The 17,422-nt window shown below is 43.7% G+C and overlaps 1 protein-coding gene across 1 annotated transcript in view; it reads left to right on the top strand.

Moving 5' to 3' along the window:
* The window catches only part of PLXDC1 (plexin domain containing 1), a 92,734-nt gene extending 80,517 nt beyond the window's left edge, over positions 1–12,217 (top strand). Inside the window, exons 12-14 of the mRNA XM_053266001.1 lie at positions 970–1,002; positions 4,739–4,899; positions 6,791–12,217. Coding sequence (XP_053121976.1) covers positions 970–1,002; positions 4,739–4,899; positions 6,791–6,901 — 305 coding nt within the window. The 3' untranslated portion in view covers positions 6,902–12,217. The remainder of the gene's footprint in view (positions 1–969; positions 1,003–4,738; positions 4,900–6,790) is intronic.
* The last annotated feature ends 5,205 nt before the right edge of the window (positions 12,218–17,422 follow it).

Genomic DNA, 17,422 nt, shown 5'->3' with positions numbered 1-17,422 from the left:
GTGGAGCGGCCACTGGGCCTGTCCGTCCAGATCAGTGGCCCTTGCGAAGTGATCCCTGCAAGATGCTCCAGCGCAACTTCGCAGTTGGAATAGTCGCAAGCCTGTGACATCACGGGCTTGGAGCACCTCGCAGTTCTCAAGGGCCACTGGGCCGGATGGACAGGCACAGCGGCCGCTCTGCCCACCCCCAACACGGGCGAGGAGGAGGCCTGCTTGGCTCACACACACACATCCCGGCCAGTTCAGCACAGCAGGGCTTCACGGCGGTGGGGGCCCTTGCAGCGGGGCAGTCTGGGTGCCAAAATTACCAAGGTGCACCACTGCATTGCCTGGATCCACCCCTTGCTGCCTGCAAGCTCTTAGGCCCCAGACGTGGCCAACCAGAGGAAGGGGGGGAGGCTGAGGAGGAGAGGAAGCCTCTTATACATTTTGATTTTGTCTTGATTTTCTTTAAACCACTTTGAAAACTTTGGTTGAAGAGCAGTATATAAATAGTAGTCGTAGTACCAGTAGTACTAGTAATAGAAGAAGAAGTAGTAGTAAATAGCACAGAAATGTATTTTGCACACTTGTGAATGACTCCCTAGTAAATCAACAATACAATAATCCAAATAAGCAAAAGCAAGTATATTGTTGGTCTTTGACTAGGGAGGTAGCGAGCTTATACATGCCTTCCTGACAGGTTACTGATAAAGGGGAGAAAAGAATGGTTTCACATATTTCTTAATTATAAAAGAATATCCTTCCATAGGCTTATCTGATTAAGAGGGTCAGATAAGCCTATGGAGTAACAATTATTCAATGCCTTTTCTGTATATTGAATAAAAGGATTCCATGTTTGGATACCACTTTTAAACATTATGGTTTCCTGGCTCCCTTTGCTATTGGCAGCCAGTGTACTAATATTAGAAAATAAAATCAGGGCACTTGGGGGTGAGTTTGCCATCTACTTTTGTATCTTTCTTGTAGATGACACCAAGTTGAACCAGAATGCTGAAGAAGGTAAGTTTCAAATTCTCTCATGGTCCAGCTTTGTGGGAATGCAGAAGCCTGAGAATGTTTATGTCCTGGGGACATATGTCTTGGTGTTGCTTAAGCCAATTTGGTGGCTAATAAACAAACTGTGGAGGAGGCTGCTTACCTGCTTATATCACTGAGCTGGACAATGCTAGTTTTCCTGATTTGGTGCAGCTGACCAGTCAAGTATTCTATGGAGCACCAGCTGGAATAGACAGATGGAGAGGGGAGACTCACCATTGTCTGCAGTGATTCTATCTCCTGTATTACATATCTGGTGATGCAAATCAAAGGTAGTTTCTGTCAAGGGATGGTGCCATAGTGTACCATCACCGCTTTGCATACAGAAGGCCCCAGGTTCAATCCCTGGCATCTCTGGTTAGGGCTGTGGAAACCCTTGTCTGAACCCAGAGTAGACAATACTGTGCCAGGGTGCTTTCCAGATTACATACTGTAACGTATTCGCAGCGTGTCTGCTAAGTGTCTGTCCATATTGCTGTGTCTCCACACCAATGTCGCTGCGTTGTCAGAAGGGTGTCGTTCACATTTCCCAGGCCTGGATTCAAATTATAATCATGTGATTTTGCCCTACAATGTTGTAAATTAGTTGCAGGAAAGTAGGTGTATTTTTCCATAGTAGGGAGACTTGATACAGACTTTATGCAGCTCTCCCCTATTTTAATCTTTTCCATTGGCCTGCCCCTTCCCTTAATAGCAGTTTATCCTCTGTGCTTTGCTCCACCACCCCCCATGTCTTCAAATTGCTTGCCCTCACTGGGGGAGCATTCGCCTCCCCTTCACCTCCTCCCACCATTGGATTTATTATTATTATTATCTTTGCTTGTCCTGTGCTAGCCTGCAATGACAAAAGGCATTGTTTTGGAATGGCCCTTCACACTGCTGGCAGATTTGTGCAAATGCACCAAGTTGTGTGTTTTTTTTAAAAAAAGTTCCATCGCCTTCAGTGATCCCCCTCTCCCTCCGCAACCCCATTGGCCTGAAATTGAGGAGGAGGAGGGGCCAGTGGATGCGCTCCAGAGGTGGAATATGGAAGCTCCCTGCCTAGAAAAACCGCTGCAGTATTAGGCAATATGGACAGGCAAAACCTTGTCATGTTGCATATAATACTGCCTGAGAATCGCTGCGCTCATGGTTTCAAACCCCTGCTTCATTCTGTAACACTTTGCAACACTTTAAGCGTTGCAAATCTTGTAGTCTGTAAAACGCTCAGGTGAACTCAGCAGATGGCAGCTTCCTATGTTCCCGAGTCTGCTCCTTGGCAGGCAGAAAAACCTGGGGATTGTAGGGGGGTGCCACCCATCCTGTTGCTCTGTAGACTTCCTAGCTGAGCTCATGAAAGTGGTCGTGGTGTTGCCAATCCCCAAGCCGCTCGTAGTAAAGAACTTCAACCCTCATGCTAAATTTGTCTTGGGAGCCGTTGCTGAAGATGTCATGGTTGCCATAGCATTTTCCAGTGAACCAGCAACCTCATGGGCACACACTTGGCCGGGTGTTCTCTTTCAGCCAAGCTGATGCTGATGACCTGTTGCATAGTCCTATTAGGACTTGCAGCACTGCTGCTGCAGACCTGGAAGCAACAGCACCACCGTAGGGAACTGGTGGTGATGTTACCAGCGTTACTGCAGTTTTTGCCATTCATGACAGTGGGAATAAATATGAGAATGCTGGTGTTTATACAGACAGGGGGAATAAATACAGCTTTCTACAATGGTGCTGCTGCTTCTGGGTCTGCAACAATGGCACCACAAGTCCTAATGGAGACGTTAGGCCTGCATACCATGTCTGTGATTGCTTTTGCTGCTGATTTGCTATGGGTTTATTGCTGTAGCTTTTTTTTTTTGTCTTATTGTTTACTTTGTTACTGACTTTATCCTCTTAACTTGCTGCATGACTTATGAACAAACATTAATGCATTCATTTTAGTGCAGATTTTGCCATCTTTATAGTGTTTCTGTTCTGTTGCTGTTTACTACTTATGTTAAGATGTTTTTATGTGGATTTAATGTAAAATGATTTGTATTTTGTTTTAACATTGTACTTCATTTCAAGTGTTTTGAGGCAGAGAGGGGACTTTTAAAGAATGCAGCACAAATAAATAAATCTGCACAGGAATTTCTCCTCGTAGTTTGGCTCTTTACTACTAAAATGTGCAAAAGAATGTTTCTGAAATGAGGACAGGATAAGTGCAGGAGGACCTTGCATCGACTCCTGAGTAATGCAGCCTGTACAGACACCCCACTTACGCAGAAAAGACAGGAGAGGGAACTGCTGTGTTTGAGGAGATGGGCTAATATCTCAACCTTTTGTAGGGAATATGTGTTAGAAAATGTGCCTCATTTCGGAACATTCATGTTCTATAAATAGGCATATTCTGCAAAGTTGCTTGGATAAATATCCTTAATTGTGAGCTCCCATTCCCACTCCACCCATGCACTAAAGCAAGACCATGCTGAAGTATTACCAGTTCCAGACAGATTAGCTATGTTTTTAAATTGTAATGCATACTTCTGGAAGGGACTACAGTTGTTTAAAAGGGTTTGGTGCAGCCTGAAGTCCCTGGGTGTGAATCCTGATTAAGTACCATTGAAATTAATGGGATGTAAGCTGGTTGCAACTAACTTGTCTCCATTGAGTTAAATGGTGCTCACCCTTCACTTTTTGCCAGAGGTGCCACTGACATCAGAGTGGGAGGAGAGCTACTTAGTCAAGTCCCGCCCCCCTGTCACTAAGCATTCTAATTGCCATCAATCCAGCTGCCTCTGGGAAGATCTGTCCAGCTGGACATTCTGTGAGGAGTCACTATCCAGATGTTCTTCTCACCATACTGTAGCTAAGCTGAAGTACTTGAACATGAAGTAACCATATGTTCTTCCCCAGTTTATCCTTGTTTCCGCTTCCTCCTCTTCCCTCTGTCGTCTCCCTTGTGTCTACTTTAGATGTTCAGCCCAGTGGATCTGTTTGGTCATTGCTTGTAAAGTGCCATGTACACAGGTGGCATCATATAAATAACGGGCAGCATACAGACTACGTTAGTCATGACTAAGTCACCATTATGTGCACTTCCAACGGAAGCGGTACAGCTTGCGGTGCCACTACAGCAGACCCAGAAACAACGGCATCGCTGTAGAGAACCGGCATCACTGTAGTACTACCAGCATCGCCACAGGTTTTCCTTTTTGCTGCAATGGGAATAAATACAGTCACACTGAGAGTGCCACCACTGGTTCTCTACAGTGGCAACTCTTCTTCCAGGTATGCAGCTGTGACGCCGGATATATTGCCGCCTCTACTGGAACGACGCATAATGGCCATTGAAATTAATGGGGCTCAGGTGAGAGCCTGAAGACACCCAGGATCTCCAAGCTTTCACTGATTTCAGTGGTGTTTATGACTGCCTAGTCTGGATGTTGCCCAATAAATATTTATTTGTGAAATTAAAAAAAAGAAATCCCTTTATTTGGATACAGCCCATTGTGGGTAATATCCCACAATGGGCTGTATGTTAATGGTTTAGGGTTTAATTAGAGTAGAGGCCTGCTGTGCTTCTGCAGCAGGCCTCCACTCTCATTAACCCTAAACAATTTGTTTTTCTTTTCCTGTTATTTATTTTGTGATTACTGTTGCTGCTGGATCTGAGGAAAACATGCATTATATTATTCTTTTTCTCTCTTCTGTTTCCCTCCTGAAAAATTATCTTCAGGTTTTACAGATGACCTCCCTGCAAAGAAAGTGAGATCCCAGCTGCACACAGGAACAATTGTGGGGATCGTCCTGGCAGTCCTGCTCATCGCAGCCATCATCCTTGCCGGCATCTACATCAGCAGCAACCCTACCTCCAGTGCTGCTTTCTTCTTCATTGAGGTGAGAGACAATAAGGGCTCTTCTCAATTCTTGCAGGTTTGTCTATCCCTCTTAAACAGCAATGACCAAAATTCACCTGTTGACGCCTAGTCAAGCATTTGCCTGCTCTAGGAAGCTGACACTGCCTTAGTCGTAGCCAACCTGAAGAAGGGTTTAGACCAGGGCTGCACAACTGAGGCCCTCCAGCTCTTGTTGCACTACAATACTCATCATCCCCAGGCACTGTGGCCAGTAGTCAGGGATGATGGGAGTCGTAGCCCAACATTTGCATGAGGGCCAAAGTTGTACAATCCCAGTTTAGACACAGGTAGAAAAAATGGCGGGCTCTTTGTTCCCACTCTCCAGCTCTCTCTTCTCTCCAGCCAGGTCTTCATATTCTTCCCTTCCTCTGTGTCACTGTCCCTGATTGAGCCCTTATTTCAACTTGTTCCAGCATTTTCTTGATGCAGTTTTGGAATTAAAGCTTTGAACCTCTGCTTCACTGCATGCTGAACACTACACACATTTATTAGTCCCATGTTGTCAGCACAGGGCTAACATACCATGCAAGCATACAAAGGAACAAAGGAAGCTGCCGTATACTAAGTCAGACCATTGGTCTATCTAGCTCAGTATTGTCTACACAGACTGGCAGTGGCTTCTCCAAGGTTGCAGGTAGGAATCTCTCGGTCCTATCTTGGAAATGCCAGGGAGGGAACTTGGAACCTTCTGCTCTTCCCCGAGCGGCTCCATCCCCCCTGAGGGGAATATCTTACAGTGCTCACACTTCTAGTCTCCCATTCATATGCAACCAGGGTGGACCCTGCTTAGCTAAAGGGATAAGTCATGCTTGCTATCACAAGACCAGCTCTCCTCTCCATACATCGCCCAGTAACACTGCATCTGCACAACTGTGCAGGCACAAGTGATGTTACACAAGAATAAACCCTTGTTTCCAACAGGCTTACTTTTGTGTGGTGTCATTTACACAATTTTTGCATTTGCACAACTTGTGTGTATGCAACATTACTGGGCTGACAACAACTATTTATATACCACTTTTCAATAGAAGTTTCCAAAACAGTTTACATAAAGAAATAATAAATAAATAGATAAATAAGTTGGATCCTGGTCCCCAAAGGGCTCACAGTCTAAAAAGAAACCTAAGATAGATACCAGAAACAGTCACTGGAGGTACTGTGCTGGGAATGGATAGGGCCAGTAGCTCTCCCCCTGCTAAATATATAGAATCACCACATTTAAAAGGTGCATCTTTGCCCAGTTAGCAGGGGTGGCATGTTTAGAGCCTAACAGAAGAATGAACTGGAATGTACCTGGGTCCCCACACCTGAACTATATCTTCAGATGCTATTCAAAAGAAAAAACATGGCAGTATCTTAATAGAGATATTAAAAAGAAAATAGCATTTCACTGCCAACTATGCAAGTTATTTCAATGAAATGAATAGAATTTTGACATCATCACCTCAGTCCAGAGCCCTTTGTGCACTTTGATGTACATACAGAGAGTTCCTATGTGGCCACACTGCCCTCTCCCCCCACCCTTCAATGGATGAGGGGGGAGTTCTGTACATTCTACAGGTCTGTGCATGCAGCTGCCCTCTCTGTTGAAGTGAATGCAGAAGCTCTTGTTGCCAGTGGTTGTATCCAATGAAAGTGAACCCCAAGTAAGCAGCATTGGGATAAATGAGAAAAATTAGTTGTGATTAGATTAGGTCCCAGTGATTTCAGTGGTGCTTAGTTGGGCTGGATTCAACCTTCTGGATGCACAACAGAGTTCCTGTGCCTGTAAGAAATTGCTGGATCAGTTTGGGAGTGTGCAGGGTCGGAGAGTCTGTAAAGAGCTTCTCTTATCACATGCTAATGTGCTTGTTATTCTCTTCACACCATAGCGGAGACCGCACCAGTGGCCTGCCATGAAGTTCAGAAACCACACCACATACACTGAAGTGGAGTCAGCTGGCCATGAGAAAGAGGGCTTTGTTGAAGCGGACCAGTGCTGAGGAATACTTATGTTTTATTGCTCCTGCGCCTTCAAGGGTCTCCCAAGCCTCAGTCTCTCCTGTTTATTTCATGACGATGACAACTGAAGGAACAGTCAAGGGAGAAAGTTAAAAAGAATGTCCCAAAAGAGAATTGCAATGGATACATGAGGACCTAAATGCATGGAGAAGTCCTGCAGATTTGGCATGTGGCCACTGGATAGATCAGCAGGGAAAGCTGCAATGGAGTCAGGACTATTTCCGTGGTGGCGACCCACACCACACTGGGTGTTCCACATGTTGCCAGTCTGTACCTGGTTACAGTGCCAGTGAAAAGCAGGTTCTGCTTTTTGCAGGCGGTGGCCACCATTCAGACTATTGTGCTGCACTTGCACAACAAAATTGCACTAGTGCAAGACAGTTGCATCGCTGCACAAAACCATGGGGATGTTCACAGTTATACTCTTGCATAAAGATTTCCTGCAAAACCTATGAACAAGAGGTTTCACAGCAGGATGTGCACCACCTTGCCACACACATGTTGCACTAATGCAACACTAGGCTGAAACACAAGTCTCTAACATTGTGCATTTAGCCGGCACAACATCCTTGCACTAGTTGTGCAAGCACAGCATTAGTCTGGATGTTGGCCACTGTAACCAGGCATCACAATAATCAGAAAGTTAGCACGTTTGCCTCTGTGTGTTCTGTGATGCTCCACACATAGTAAGCCCCCAAATGGTGGAAAAACGCAATTTGTGAAGGCAGAAGCTGTCCAAAAAAAGGGGTTGAGAAGGGAAAATAGAAGATATTGAAGTTCACCGCCTTGGGAGATAACGTTGGGTCTTGTGGATTATAATATAATGGAATGGTTGGTCTGCCTTGCACTGTTGGCATATCTCACTGTGGTCACAGCACTTATCAGATGCAGCACCTGACATTTGTGGATTGTGGGGGAGCTTAAGCTGGGTCTGAAATGCCATCGTCATATTTATCTGTAATGGTGGTATAAATTCAAGCTAGGAGAAGGAAAACATTAATTAAAGCGGCCTTTCTGTTGACAGTAATCACCCTAGTTGACAGCTGAGCCAGCCAAGGGATAAAATATGTGCCAAACATGGCATAAGACCCTAAAAACAACAACACCACAACTCATCTTATTTCTGCTGTGAATGGCTAATTCCACTTCACAATAGGCTCTGGTGTTTAGCTTGATTTTTATACAACTGTAAGAGCCAGTTCTGGTCATTGGTCAGTGGCAGAACAAAACAAGAGAACTTTATTAGTAGGAAGTATCAAGGCTTACTTTATATTAATGATGTGGGGATGAGAGCTCTGTTCAAACATTATGTTGTACAAGTGTACAGATGTTTGTACACTTGTACATGTTTTTGTATGAATGACTGCACCTGTGTTCTTTTTTAAAGTGAACCTGGGTGCAGGCCCCTCAAATGCATGATACCAGGTAGGAAGTGTACTGCTATACCTGCGTTCAACATAACATGTGAATAACTGTACCTGTGAACAGATCTGTACCTGTGTACACTATACACTCATTGTGCAAGTGCTGAACATAATGTGTGAATCATGCGGCTGGTTCTGTTAATAAATTCAAAAGTCATCACTAGAAGCTAGATTATCTCCCGTCCCCTGCCCACCACCATTTCTGAACCCATGATCAGAATCAGGAATTTAAATCGGGAGTCAGTATTTAAATTGGGAATCAGAAACCAGTCTGTTATTTAGGAGTCCCATGGAACATCAAGATACACACACTCTCTCTCACACACACACACATAAAGATGCTTCTAGGCAGTGTTTTTTCACGCTTACTTTTGTGGGTTTCCACTTTGAACTGCATGTGGAAGAGAAACAGAGCTTCCACATGTATTGGTTCTCGCATATTTCTTTTTTATTTTCATGTTATATTCCATGCACACTAAGGAGTGGAACTCTGCCACTTGGTCATCTATCCGTCCTCCTGTCCCTCCCACTTCCTTCACCTCCCCGTAGCACTGATCTTGGGCATCTGCAGAAAGACAGAGTCCGTCTGCTTTTTTCAGTTTAAAGACTGTTGTGCACTTCCCGTTTATCAGACTTTCCCCACATCCCTCCCTTTTGCTGAGTCTTCTCTGACTCCTGTGGAGCTTGGCAGGGTGGTTGTTTAAGTGCAACTGCATTAGTTAGAGGTACCGTCATTAAAAAAAAGAAACAGAAACAGACAACATAAGCAAATGTTTGCTATGATTTTAAGAATCTCCTACTTCTCTGGACATTTTGCTGCTTGTTAATTCCTGAAATAATTTATCTGGCCAAAACTGTCCTTTAATGACTTGGCTACAATCCCACACATGCCTTCCTGGGAGTAAGTCCCACTAAACAGGGTGGCATTGTCTGACCTGTCCTTTTAATTTCATTTGGACTGCTTTGAATAATTTTCCTCATTATGTCAGTCCTTATTTTCAAAAAAATGCTCATGGGGGAAATACAGTAGGGGAACAAAGGAGGTAGAGGTGGATTGAAGTGTAGATTTGCTGCTTCAGCAGCTGCACTTTTAAAAATAAAAGAAAGGGAGGGTGAAAGCTCATAATAGCAATAAAGCTCACATCAGTTTAAAAAAACCTGCAACAGGGAATGCAACAGTGGCAAAGCTATAAAGGTGTGATCAGGTGTGGAAGTAGAGGAGGCGGCATGCCCTTGAGAGCCAACCCAGATGTCACCACCTATGCAGAAAACCACAGGCCACACTATGGTCTGTCTACAGTGTAGGCCCCCCAGCTGTTTTTGGACTATACTTCCCATAATCCCCAGCCACAATGGCCAATAGCCAGGGATTATGGAAATTGTAGGCCAACATCTGCAGGAGGACCGAAGCTGAGCAGCCCTGGTACACCTTTCTTCATTGCACAAGTTGTTCCACTAGCATTTTCAAGTCACAATATTTGAGCAACTAAAATAAATTGCTACTTTACGGGGATAGCACAGATCGCATATGGGGTACTGATAATGGCCGACCTCCAGCACAACCGTCTAGTGACGGAAGGAAGGTTGCCGATCCACAAGCAGCCATCAGTGTCTCTAGATCGAAGGCTGCTCTGCGTGGCAGATCAGGCAGGGAGTGGGGAGTGATTGTCGTGCCCCTCTCCTCCCTCCAAAAAACACTTTCCACTTGTATAAATGTGTTCCTGAGGGTCGCACAGCCCTCAGAAACATATTTATACATGCGGAAAGGGCTTTTGGAGGGAGGAGAGAGACGTGAAAATCGCTCCCCCCACTGCGCCCTGTCCACTGTGCAAAGCAATCTTCAGCACAGGGATACTGAAGGCTACTTGTGGATCTGCAACGCTCCTTCCATCGCCAGATAACTGCACTAGGTGTTGGCCAATGATGTGAAGATGCCTATAAAAAAAACCCACCAATCAATGTTCATGATAGACTAAACCGCCATCTTTAAATGTCCCAAGTCTTAGAAAATGTGTGGTTCTTTGGGTTTCCATTCTTTGCAGAAAGAATGGCCCCACGAAAGACACTATGGGAAGAAAATGGTTGTGTGCTGGCTTCACTATAATGCCTCCCAGTCAGACAAAATGGTGCTGGTGTGCTTCCCTGAAAGTTCTGTTGAACTATAGCACAAGAAGCACTGTAGGTTTGGGGGCACAGTTGTCAGTCCCAATTTTTCCCTCCAATCCCAACCCTTCTTCCGACAGAAAAATTCATAGCTTAATACAATATCATAACAAGTGTTTTTTGAAGTTATTGTGAATGTACTTGCATGGGCCGCTGGTGAGAGCCTGCCTGCACAAGTTTTGCACATCTTCTGAGGGCCAGTTCATGCGTTATTGTAACAAATGGCTTCTGCCAACCCCACATCTCCAGGAAATGTATGACCAGCTTGTGATGTGATTGTATCACATTTTGCATTCATGCTTTTCTATTGGCTGCCATTAAGTGGGGGAGTGGGAAAATGCCAAGCGTAATGACATTACGTCAGCCTTAGCTTAAACATCACCTGGAAACCCTGGGAAGAGAACTGGGTCGGTGGCAGCGATAGAGTTACGGTAACGTTTGGCCCTGAGAGTTGCCCAAAGGATGTCCTCAGGAGCAAATTATATGATGTACAGTATATAATTGATTTTGTATAATTGTAAAGCAATATAAGCGATGCAGAGACAGACAAACTGGATTTGGGACTGTTGTCAGGGTCCAAGCTTTCCTTGCTGTGCTGATTTTTTTTTAAGGAAAAAAATGTGCATAAGACACAACACAGCTCAACTTTGCATCCAAATTGATCTTCCTAAGAATAGTGCTGGACATGCCAGACATACTGCATAAGGAAATGCAGGCGGTTGGAGCACCATTTGTGCTGCTGTGTCTGTGTAAACACTGCCGACAGTGTTGTAGAACAAGGCAGTTCCCTCCATTGTAAAGTTGCGCAAACACAGTTGCAGAACACAACACCCATTATTTCCAATGATGTCCCACTTTATGATGGACCAGAACTGCCCTGTTCTGCAACACTGTTGGCAAAGTTAACACTGATGCAGCAGCAGCAGCAGCAGCACGGACAATGCTCTGCCTATGTTTCCTTGCTCAGTATGTCAGCCAATGGATATATTGCTGTTCATTTATCACAGCTCTTGGTATTCCAGGTAAAATGGAGCAGGAATTGAAAGAGATGCTTGAGACAAAAGAATGAGGTACTATATTTGTCCACCCAGCATTCTTGGGTAAGAGTGGTCCATAGTCTTAAAGAGTAAAAGGGGGATTTAATGAAGAGAAGCAGAACATGAGAGCTCTGGTCTTCCTCTCCAATAAGGATGTGCCTACATAGGAATTCTACAAGCTATTGTTTGAGCACTTTAGTGCTGAACTGAAAATGCAAAAGCTGGTATTGTGTTCTGATAGTGAATCTCAGTGGTGGCCCAACAGTCTCCACCCCTCCTCTTCTGGAAGATACATGGCTGGCTAAAGAACCAGTGCATGAACATTGCAGGATTTAGATGCGTTGATCGTATCTGATCCTGTTAACAGCCCCATGCAGCAACTCCCTAAATCAATGACCCATTCAGTTAACCTCCACAGGGAGCAGGATCTGAGCAACAAATTAATTATTTCTCAGTGATTCAAGGTCTAATTTCTTTCTATATACTTGAATTTACAGCATAATTCAATTTCAGGTGATGGGGCGGGAAAGCTTGAGGCAGTATGTTTAGTATGGATAGTCTGCATGGAATGCAGTGTTGATAACTAATATATATATATTATAAAATATTGATATTTACTTGTACTTTTTGGGACTGCTTTGGTTTTCAGAATAAAAATGAGCAAAGATCATGAGTGATGTTCAGAGGTGTATTAAATTGCAAGATTTCATACAAGATGCATCCAGTTGTGGTTTTCACGGTGGATCCGTAAATATCCAGTCAATGCACTCACTCGCATACATGGCAGCCGACATATGCCTTAAGGAATATGCTGAACCTTCATCTGCCCAGATGACTGGCAGTGGTGGCAAGGTCTACTGGACCTTCCTAAACCATCCACTTTGAGGTCCCACACAGTTTATGTTGGGGGTTGTTAATGGGAAGAGAGCACACACTCCAGTTACAGAGATGGTTTAGTTGTGGCAGCTATTTAGAGAAACACATGGAGATTCTTGTAGAACTAAATACTAAGTATTTATTGGTTGAGTAAATTTGGATAGGAAAGACCTAAAGGACTACATAAAGAATAGGTGAGGAGAGAGAGGTCTCTATCTACTCTCCAAGAGGAAAGGAAGGATTGTGACTCAGCACAGGAAGTGCTGAAGAGTCAGATCAGGGGTCATAGAGTAGGGACAGATAGAGAGACCCTTACTCACTGTCTCTATTCCCAAAGCCCCTAAAGGTCATTAGGATAGTTGGTGCAAAGGTCGATGCACTGGAACTCCATCTCCAAGCTTCATGCTTTTCAAGCAGTTTGCTCTGTCCTCTCCCATACATCATTTACCTCCATGGCGGCGGTGGGGTGGGGGGGATTATCTCCATGAAAAAAAGGGGGAAAGAATGTGGAAGGCAGGCAGATTTTACAGATGTGTAGAATTCTGTTTTATCTGTTTGTTTTTGCCTTTCATTATGTCCCAGCCCCAGATTGTTTCGTGTGTGACATTTTTAGGGAGCAAGAGAGAGTTATTTTCCTTTGCTTTACAACTGGATCAGGTTAAGGACAGGGCTGTTAGCAGAGTTGAGTTCTGAAAAAAATCACTCTGAACCATAATTCATAATTGTAAGAAACTGTACTTAAAATAAGAAAAACCTAGCTAGGTTACATAACTTTGGATTGAGAGTCAAGTCTATGAGGCTATTCCCACGAGCAGCAAAAATCGGGCTAGGAGAGCCTAACCTAATTTTTGCTCCTCGTGTAAACCACCGGGCTCACAGGTGAGCCCAGTGGCTTACAAGCGGATAGCTCGCTTAAGTAGCCCATCCCTTAGCCCAGGTTAGTGGAACGAGTGCTCCGCTAACCCAGGTTAACGCATCGTGAGTTGCCGCGTCACAGCTCCGCACCACAGCAACTCACGAGGAGACCCCCGACCAGGAGGCTGGAAAGCAGCCTTCTGGCTCAGGGGTCTCTCCAGCATGCCCTGTGCACTTGCGCAGGGCATGCTGGAGCTTCTGGGGGCCATGTGGCCCCCAAACTCCCCAGCCCCTGCCGGCTCCATGACGGAGCCGACTGTTGTGTGGGTGGCCGCAGCGGCCGCCTACTCAGGACTTGCTGCTCGTCTGCGGGGAGAGCGGGCTTAGCCTGCTCTCCTCGCAAACCCTCCCCAAGCTCTTCTCACGGATGGTGCGAAGAGCCTCTTTGTGTCCCAACTGCCAACATGACCCCAAGCTGGTATACAGAGAATTCATTTGCATATGAATCCCCCCTCATCCCTTCACCCCTAAAGGTAAGATTAACCCTTTATTTTCTGGCTAGGAATAATTCAGCTGCCATCGCAATTCCAACAAGAACTGGAGAAGACAGTGGCCGATCCATGTTTGCACGTGTAAGTTGCAAGAGTTTGGGAGAGCAATTTAAATTGCATAAACACTTGGCAGGACAGAGATACTGGGAACCCTTCCTCCACTTCCCACCCCCAGATCCTTGTCTTTCCCTACTCCAAGACATTTTTCTTTTAGCTGGGCTGCCATATTTCCAACCTCAAAACTTGGCTGAGAAAAGCCAGGGGAGCTTTCAGGGAAAAAGAGAGTTCCACATCATCTCTAACATTTGAACTCAAAGTAATATGTCTTAGTTGTTGTTATTGTTGTTCATGAACAAGCAGGTGCATTGGTGGGATATATGTTTTAAGCTCATTTTCCTTTTCCTCCCATCTGGTCATACACACACATACAAAATCCATTCCAAATTTGTTTAGGCACAGAAAATTAACAATGAAGAAGAGATAATACTTATCTCCTAAAATTAAGAGAGAGAGAGAGGAAGGAAGGAAGATTGATTGATTGATTGATTGATTGATTGATTGATTGCTGTTATTTTCAGATTGCTATTCGGTTTCATCCTCTTGGACAGCCCTGCATACTAACACACCTCAATTTCCAGGCACTAGTTCATCAATGAATTATCCCTGCCTAACTGCAAGGTGGCGCGGGTGTGTCTTCACTCTTGGTTTATAGCTTTGTATAGTAATAAGAAAAATCTGTGAAGCTGTTCGTCATTGCTATCTTATCATGTTTTCCTTAACCTTTATTCGGAAATCAAACTTAAGATATTTTGTTATAGCAACCTGCAAAAACGTGAAAAACAGGCTGCACAGTTCTTGCTATACAGTATGTGAACAATAAGTGCATATTCAGTTCACATCAAGGCACTCTAGCACTTAACTGGGAGTGCAGGAAGGGTCCTCAAGAGGGGCAGATACCTTTTCCCAATGACACCAACACACTGCAGGAAGCTCGCTGTGCCATCTACATCCATGCATCAGGACCACAGATATCATAAGTGTTGAAACAATCTGGGATTCTGAAGCAGTTGCCTCAATGTACCTTTAATTATCTTTCTTCCATCTCATGTAACTGCTGGTGGGAGATACATCTGCATCCCGCCACCCACTCACACTTCCCATTTGTGTTTGTCAACAAACATCCTTAACAACAAATTGCTAAGATTCTCTTCTTGGAGAAGGCTCAACTAGATATAGGACGGCTGCACACAACACAGCAGCAAGTAGGAGGGAACCTTACATCCACCCTTTCCACGTCATATGAATCTGCCAATGCGGGGTGGACAATGTCAGGTCCTCTTCTCCACCCAACTTCAAACCTCATTTGAAATGGAGCAATACAGGTTAGTGAAGGAAAGTTTACAACTGCCTATGGAACAACAATCCTGGAAAGAAGCAATCTGTTAAACTCTATTTGATTATCGAACTACTTCTCTTTCCACTACAGAAAAATCATAATGTGAATTGCTGAGAGGACGCAACGCTACCACTAAATTTACCCAATGGCAGCAACTGGTAGGGCTTCCTATACTATTTCACCCTGCAGATTCAGAGATTCGTGATCAGCTAAGGAAGAAACAGCAAAAATATAAATTGTAAGTGGATCAGAAACGGGGTGCAAAACAGCAAACATTTCAGGTGGGGACTTTGTTTGAGTATGATTGCCTTATAAAGTGAGAAAGGGATGTTCCCAATATTCTGGACTAAAACAATCGAAATCCGAGGAGATTCTATCATATTGGATGATGGAAAGAAATGAAACAGCAGTTCAAGACTTTCCAGCATGCATACTATGAGACAAGAAGGAAGTGAGTCTGATCTCACTTCCGTGAGAAGTGAGAAGAAATGGAAAGGAATTTGATCTTCCCTCCAGTTTTGACCTCATGGATGAGGCTAGATGTAAGTCATGGACAAAGAACTCCTATGCCAGAGAACCCAAGAATTAGGAGAAGTGTGCATGTCAGGAGACCACCTAAAAGACCTCCAAGACTTTGTCACTAAATTGTAAATTAATTCAACTTTGGTTGTAATAAAGGGGATGGATATATTGTATCTATCTAGTAATCTTTTGTGTTTTATTGTTTGGAGGTTTGTCCCAGTGGGGATCCTGTCGAGAGTGTAGGGGGTGGGGTCAGAAAGAAAAAGGAGAGGAAGAAGGGAAAATAGGAGTTGCTTCTGAATAAAGCCTTAGTTAAACCAGCATAATATTTCTTAATGTTTACTAGGGAAGCAGTTATAAAAACAGTATAAGCATGAACCAACACCACTCCAAATAAAAGGCACTGAATCTGCAGTACAGATAAGGCCAAAAATCTTAATTCTCAGAAACCACATCCCAGGAATATTTTTTTTCCCTGATTTTGGGACATAACATGAATTAGAAAGTAGGAACCTAATATGTTAGAGTAGATTTGCAATGTATTTAATAAAAACAATAATGAAAAAGGTCAAACCTCATCCTAGGAATTCTCAGCATAACTGGAAGCTAAAAACATCTGTGGAACTTGTTTGCAAAATAAAATGAAATGTAAAATTCTAATTTTGTTTTCCAATAATAGCTGAAAGTATTAAACCAATGGTGTCTTTCATAAAGTGCAATAACTTTTAGTTCTCTCCCTTCGTTCAGTCTCTACTTATATATTTATTTTTATTTTATTTTTTACAGCTCTTCCTCCGAGGAGCTCAGTGCAGTATACATGCTTATTTTTATCCTCACAACAACCCTGTGAGGTAGGTTAGGCTGAGAAATACATGACTGGCTCAGTCACCCAGTGAGTTTCATGGCTGAATAGGGATTCGAAGAACTCGGGTCTTCCAGGTCCTAGTCTAACACTCTAACCACTAGGCTATGCTGGCTCTAGTTCTATTCTACCTATTCTAGTTCTAGGTCAGTTCATGAGTCCCCTATTTATTTTTTCTAGAAGATTAGCATTTTGCCTTGCATATATCTTGTCTGCAGCAAAAAATAAAGGCAACAGATGACACCAGCATAATGAGAATCAAGTATTTTGAAGCATTTCCAAGGTAGCGTCAGGTATGTGGTGTGTACATCCACCACACTCCCAGAAGATCAGCTAGGAAATGTTCGGGGGTGGGGGGGTTGTTGGCTGAAGTTAGAGTGAGAGGGGACATCCTGTCCTTGCAGATTTAAATGCTTTCATTTGCAAAAGTCACGCCTACACTTGGACAAACTCCCACCCATTAGTGTTGTTCAATCTAGAATAATTTTGGGTTAGAAGGGACCTCTAGTGGTTTTTTTAAAAAACACATCAATTTGTAATACAAATTGTTGGATTTTTCAAGTATTGTGAATGCACTACAAACAAATTGTTCTAATGTTCACGACTTGTTTCTAAGGTACTGTATCATAAGAACTGAAGTTCTTTAAAAGGTTATTACAATTCTCTGCAGTTTTCTCAGCATTGTAATACAACTATAGTCAGATTCCCAAACTAAAACAACTAATTAGCACTTTATTTATTTATTTATTTATTTATTTATTTATTTATTTATTTGACAGATTTGTATACTTCCCCCTCCTTCTCTGCCCTCCCATG

This window comes from Hemicordylus capensis, chromosome 6, assembly GCF_027244095.1.
Source record: "Hemicordylus capensis ecotype Gifberg chromosome 6, rHemCap1.1.pri, whole genome shotgun sequence".
Classification (NCBI taxonomy): domain Eukaryota; kingdom Metazoa; phylum Chordata; class Lepidosauria; order Squamata; family Cordylidae; genus Hemicordylus; species Hemicordylus capensis.
The sequence above is the reverse complement of the archived record's forward strand: the minus strand, read 5'-3'. Positions and strand labels throughout refer to the sequence as shown.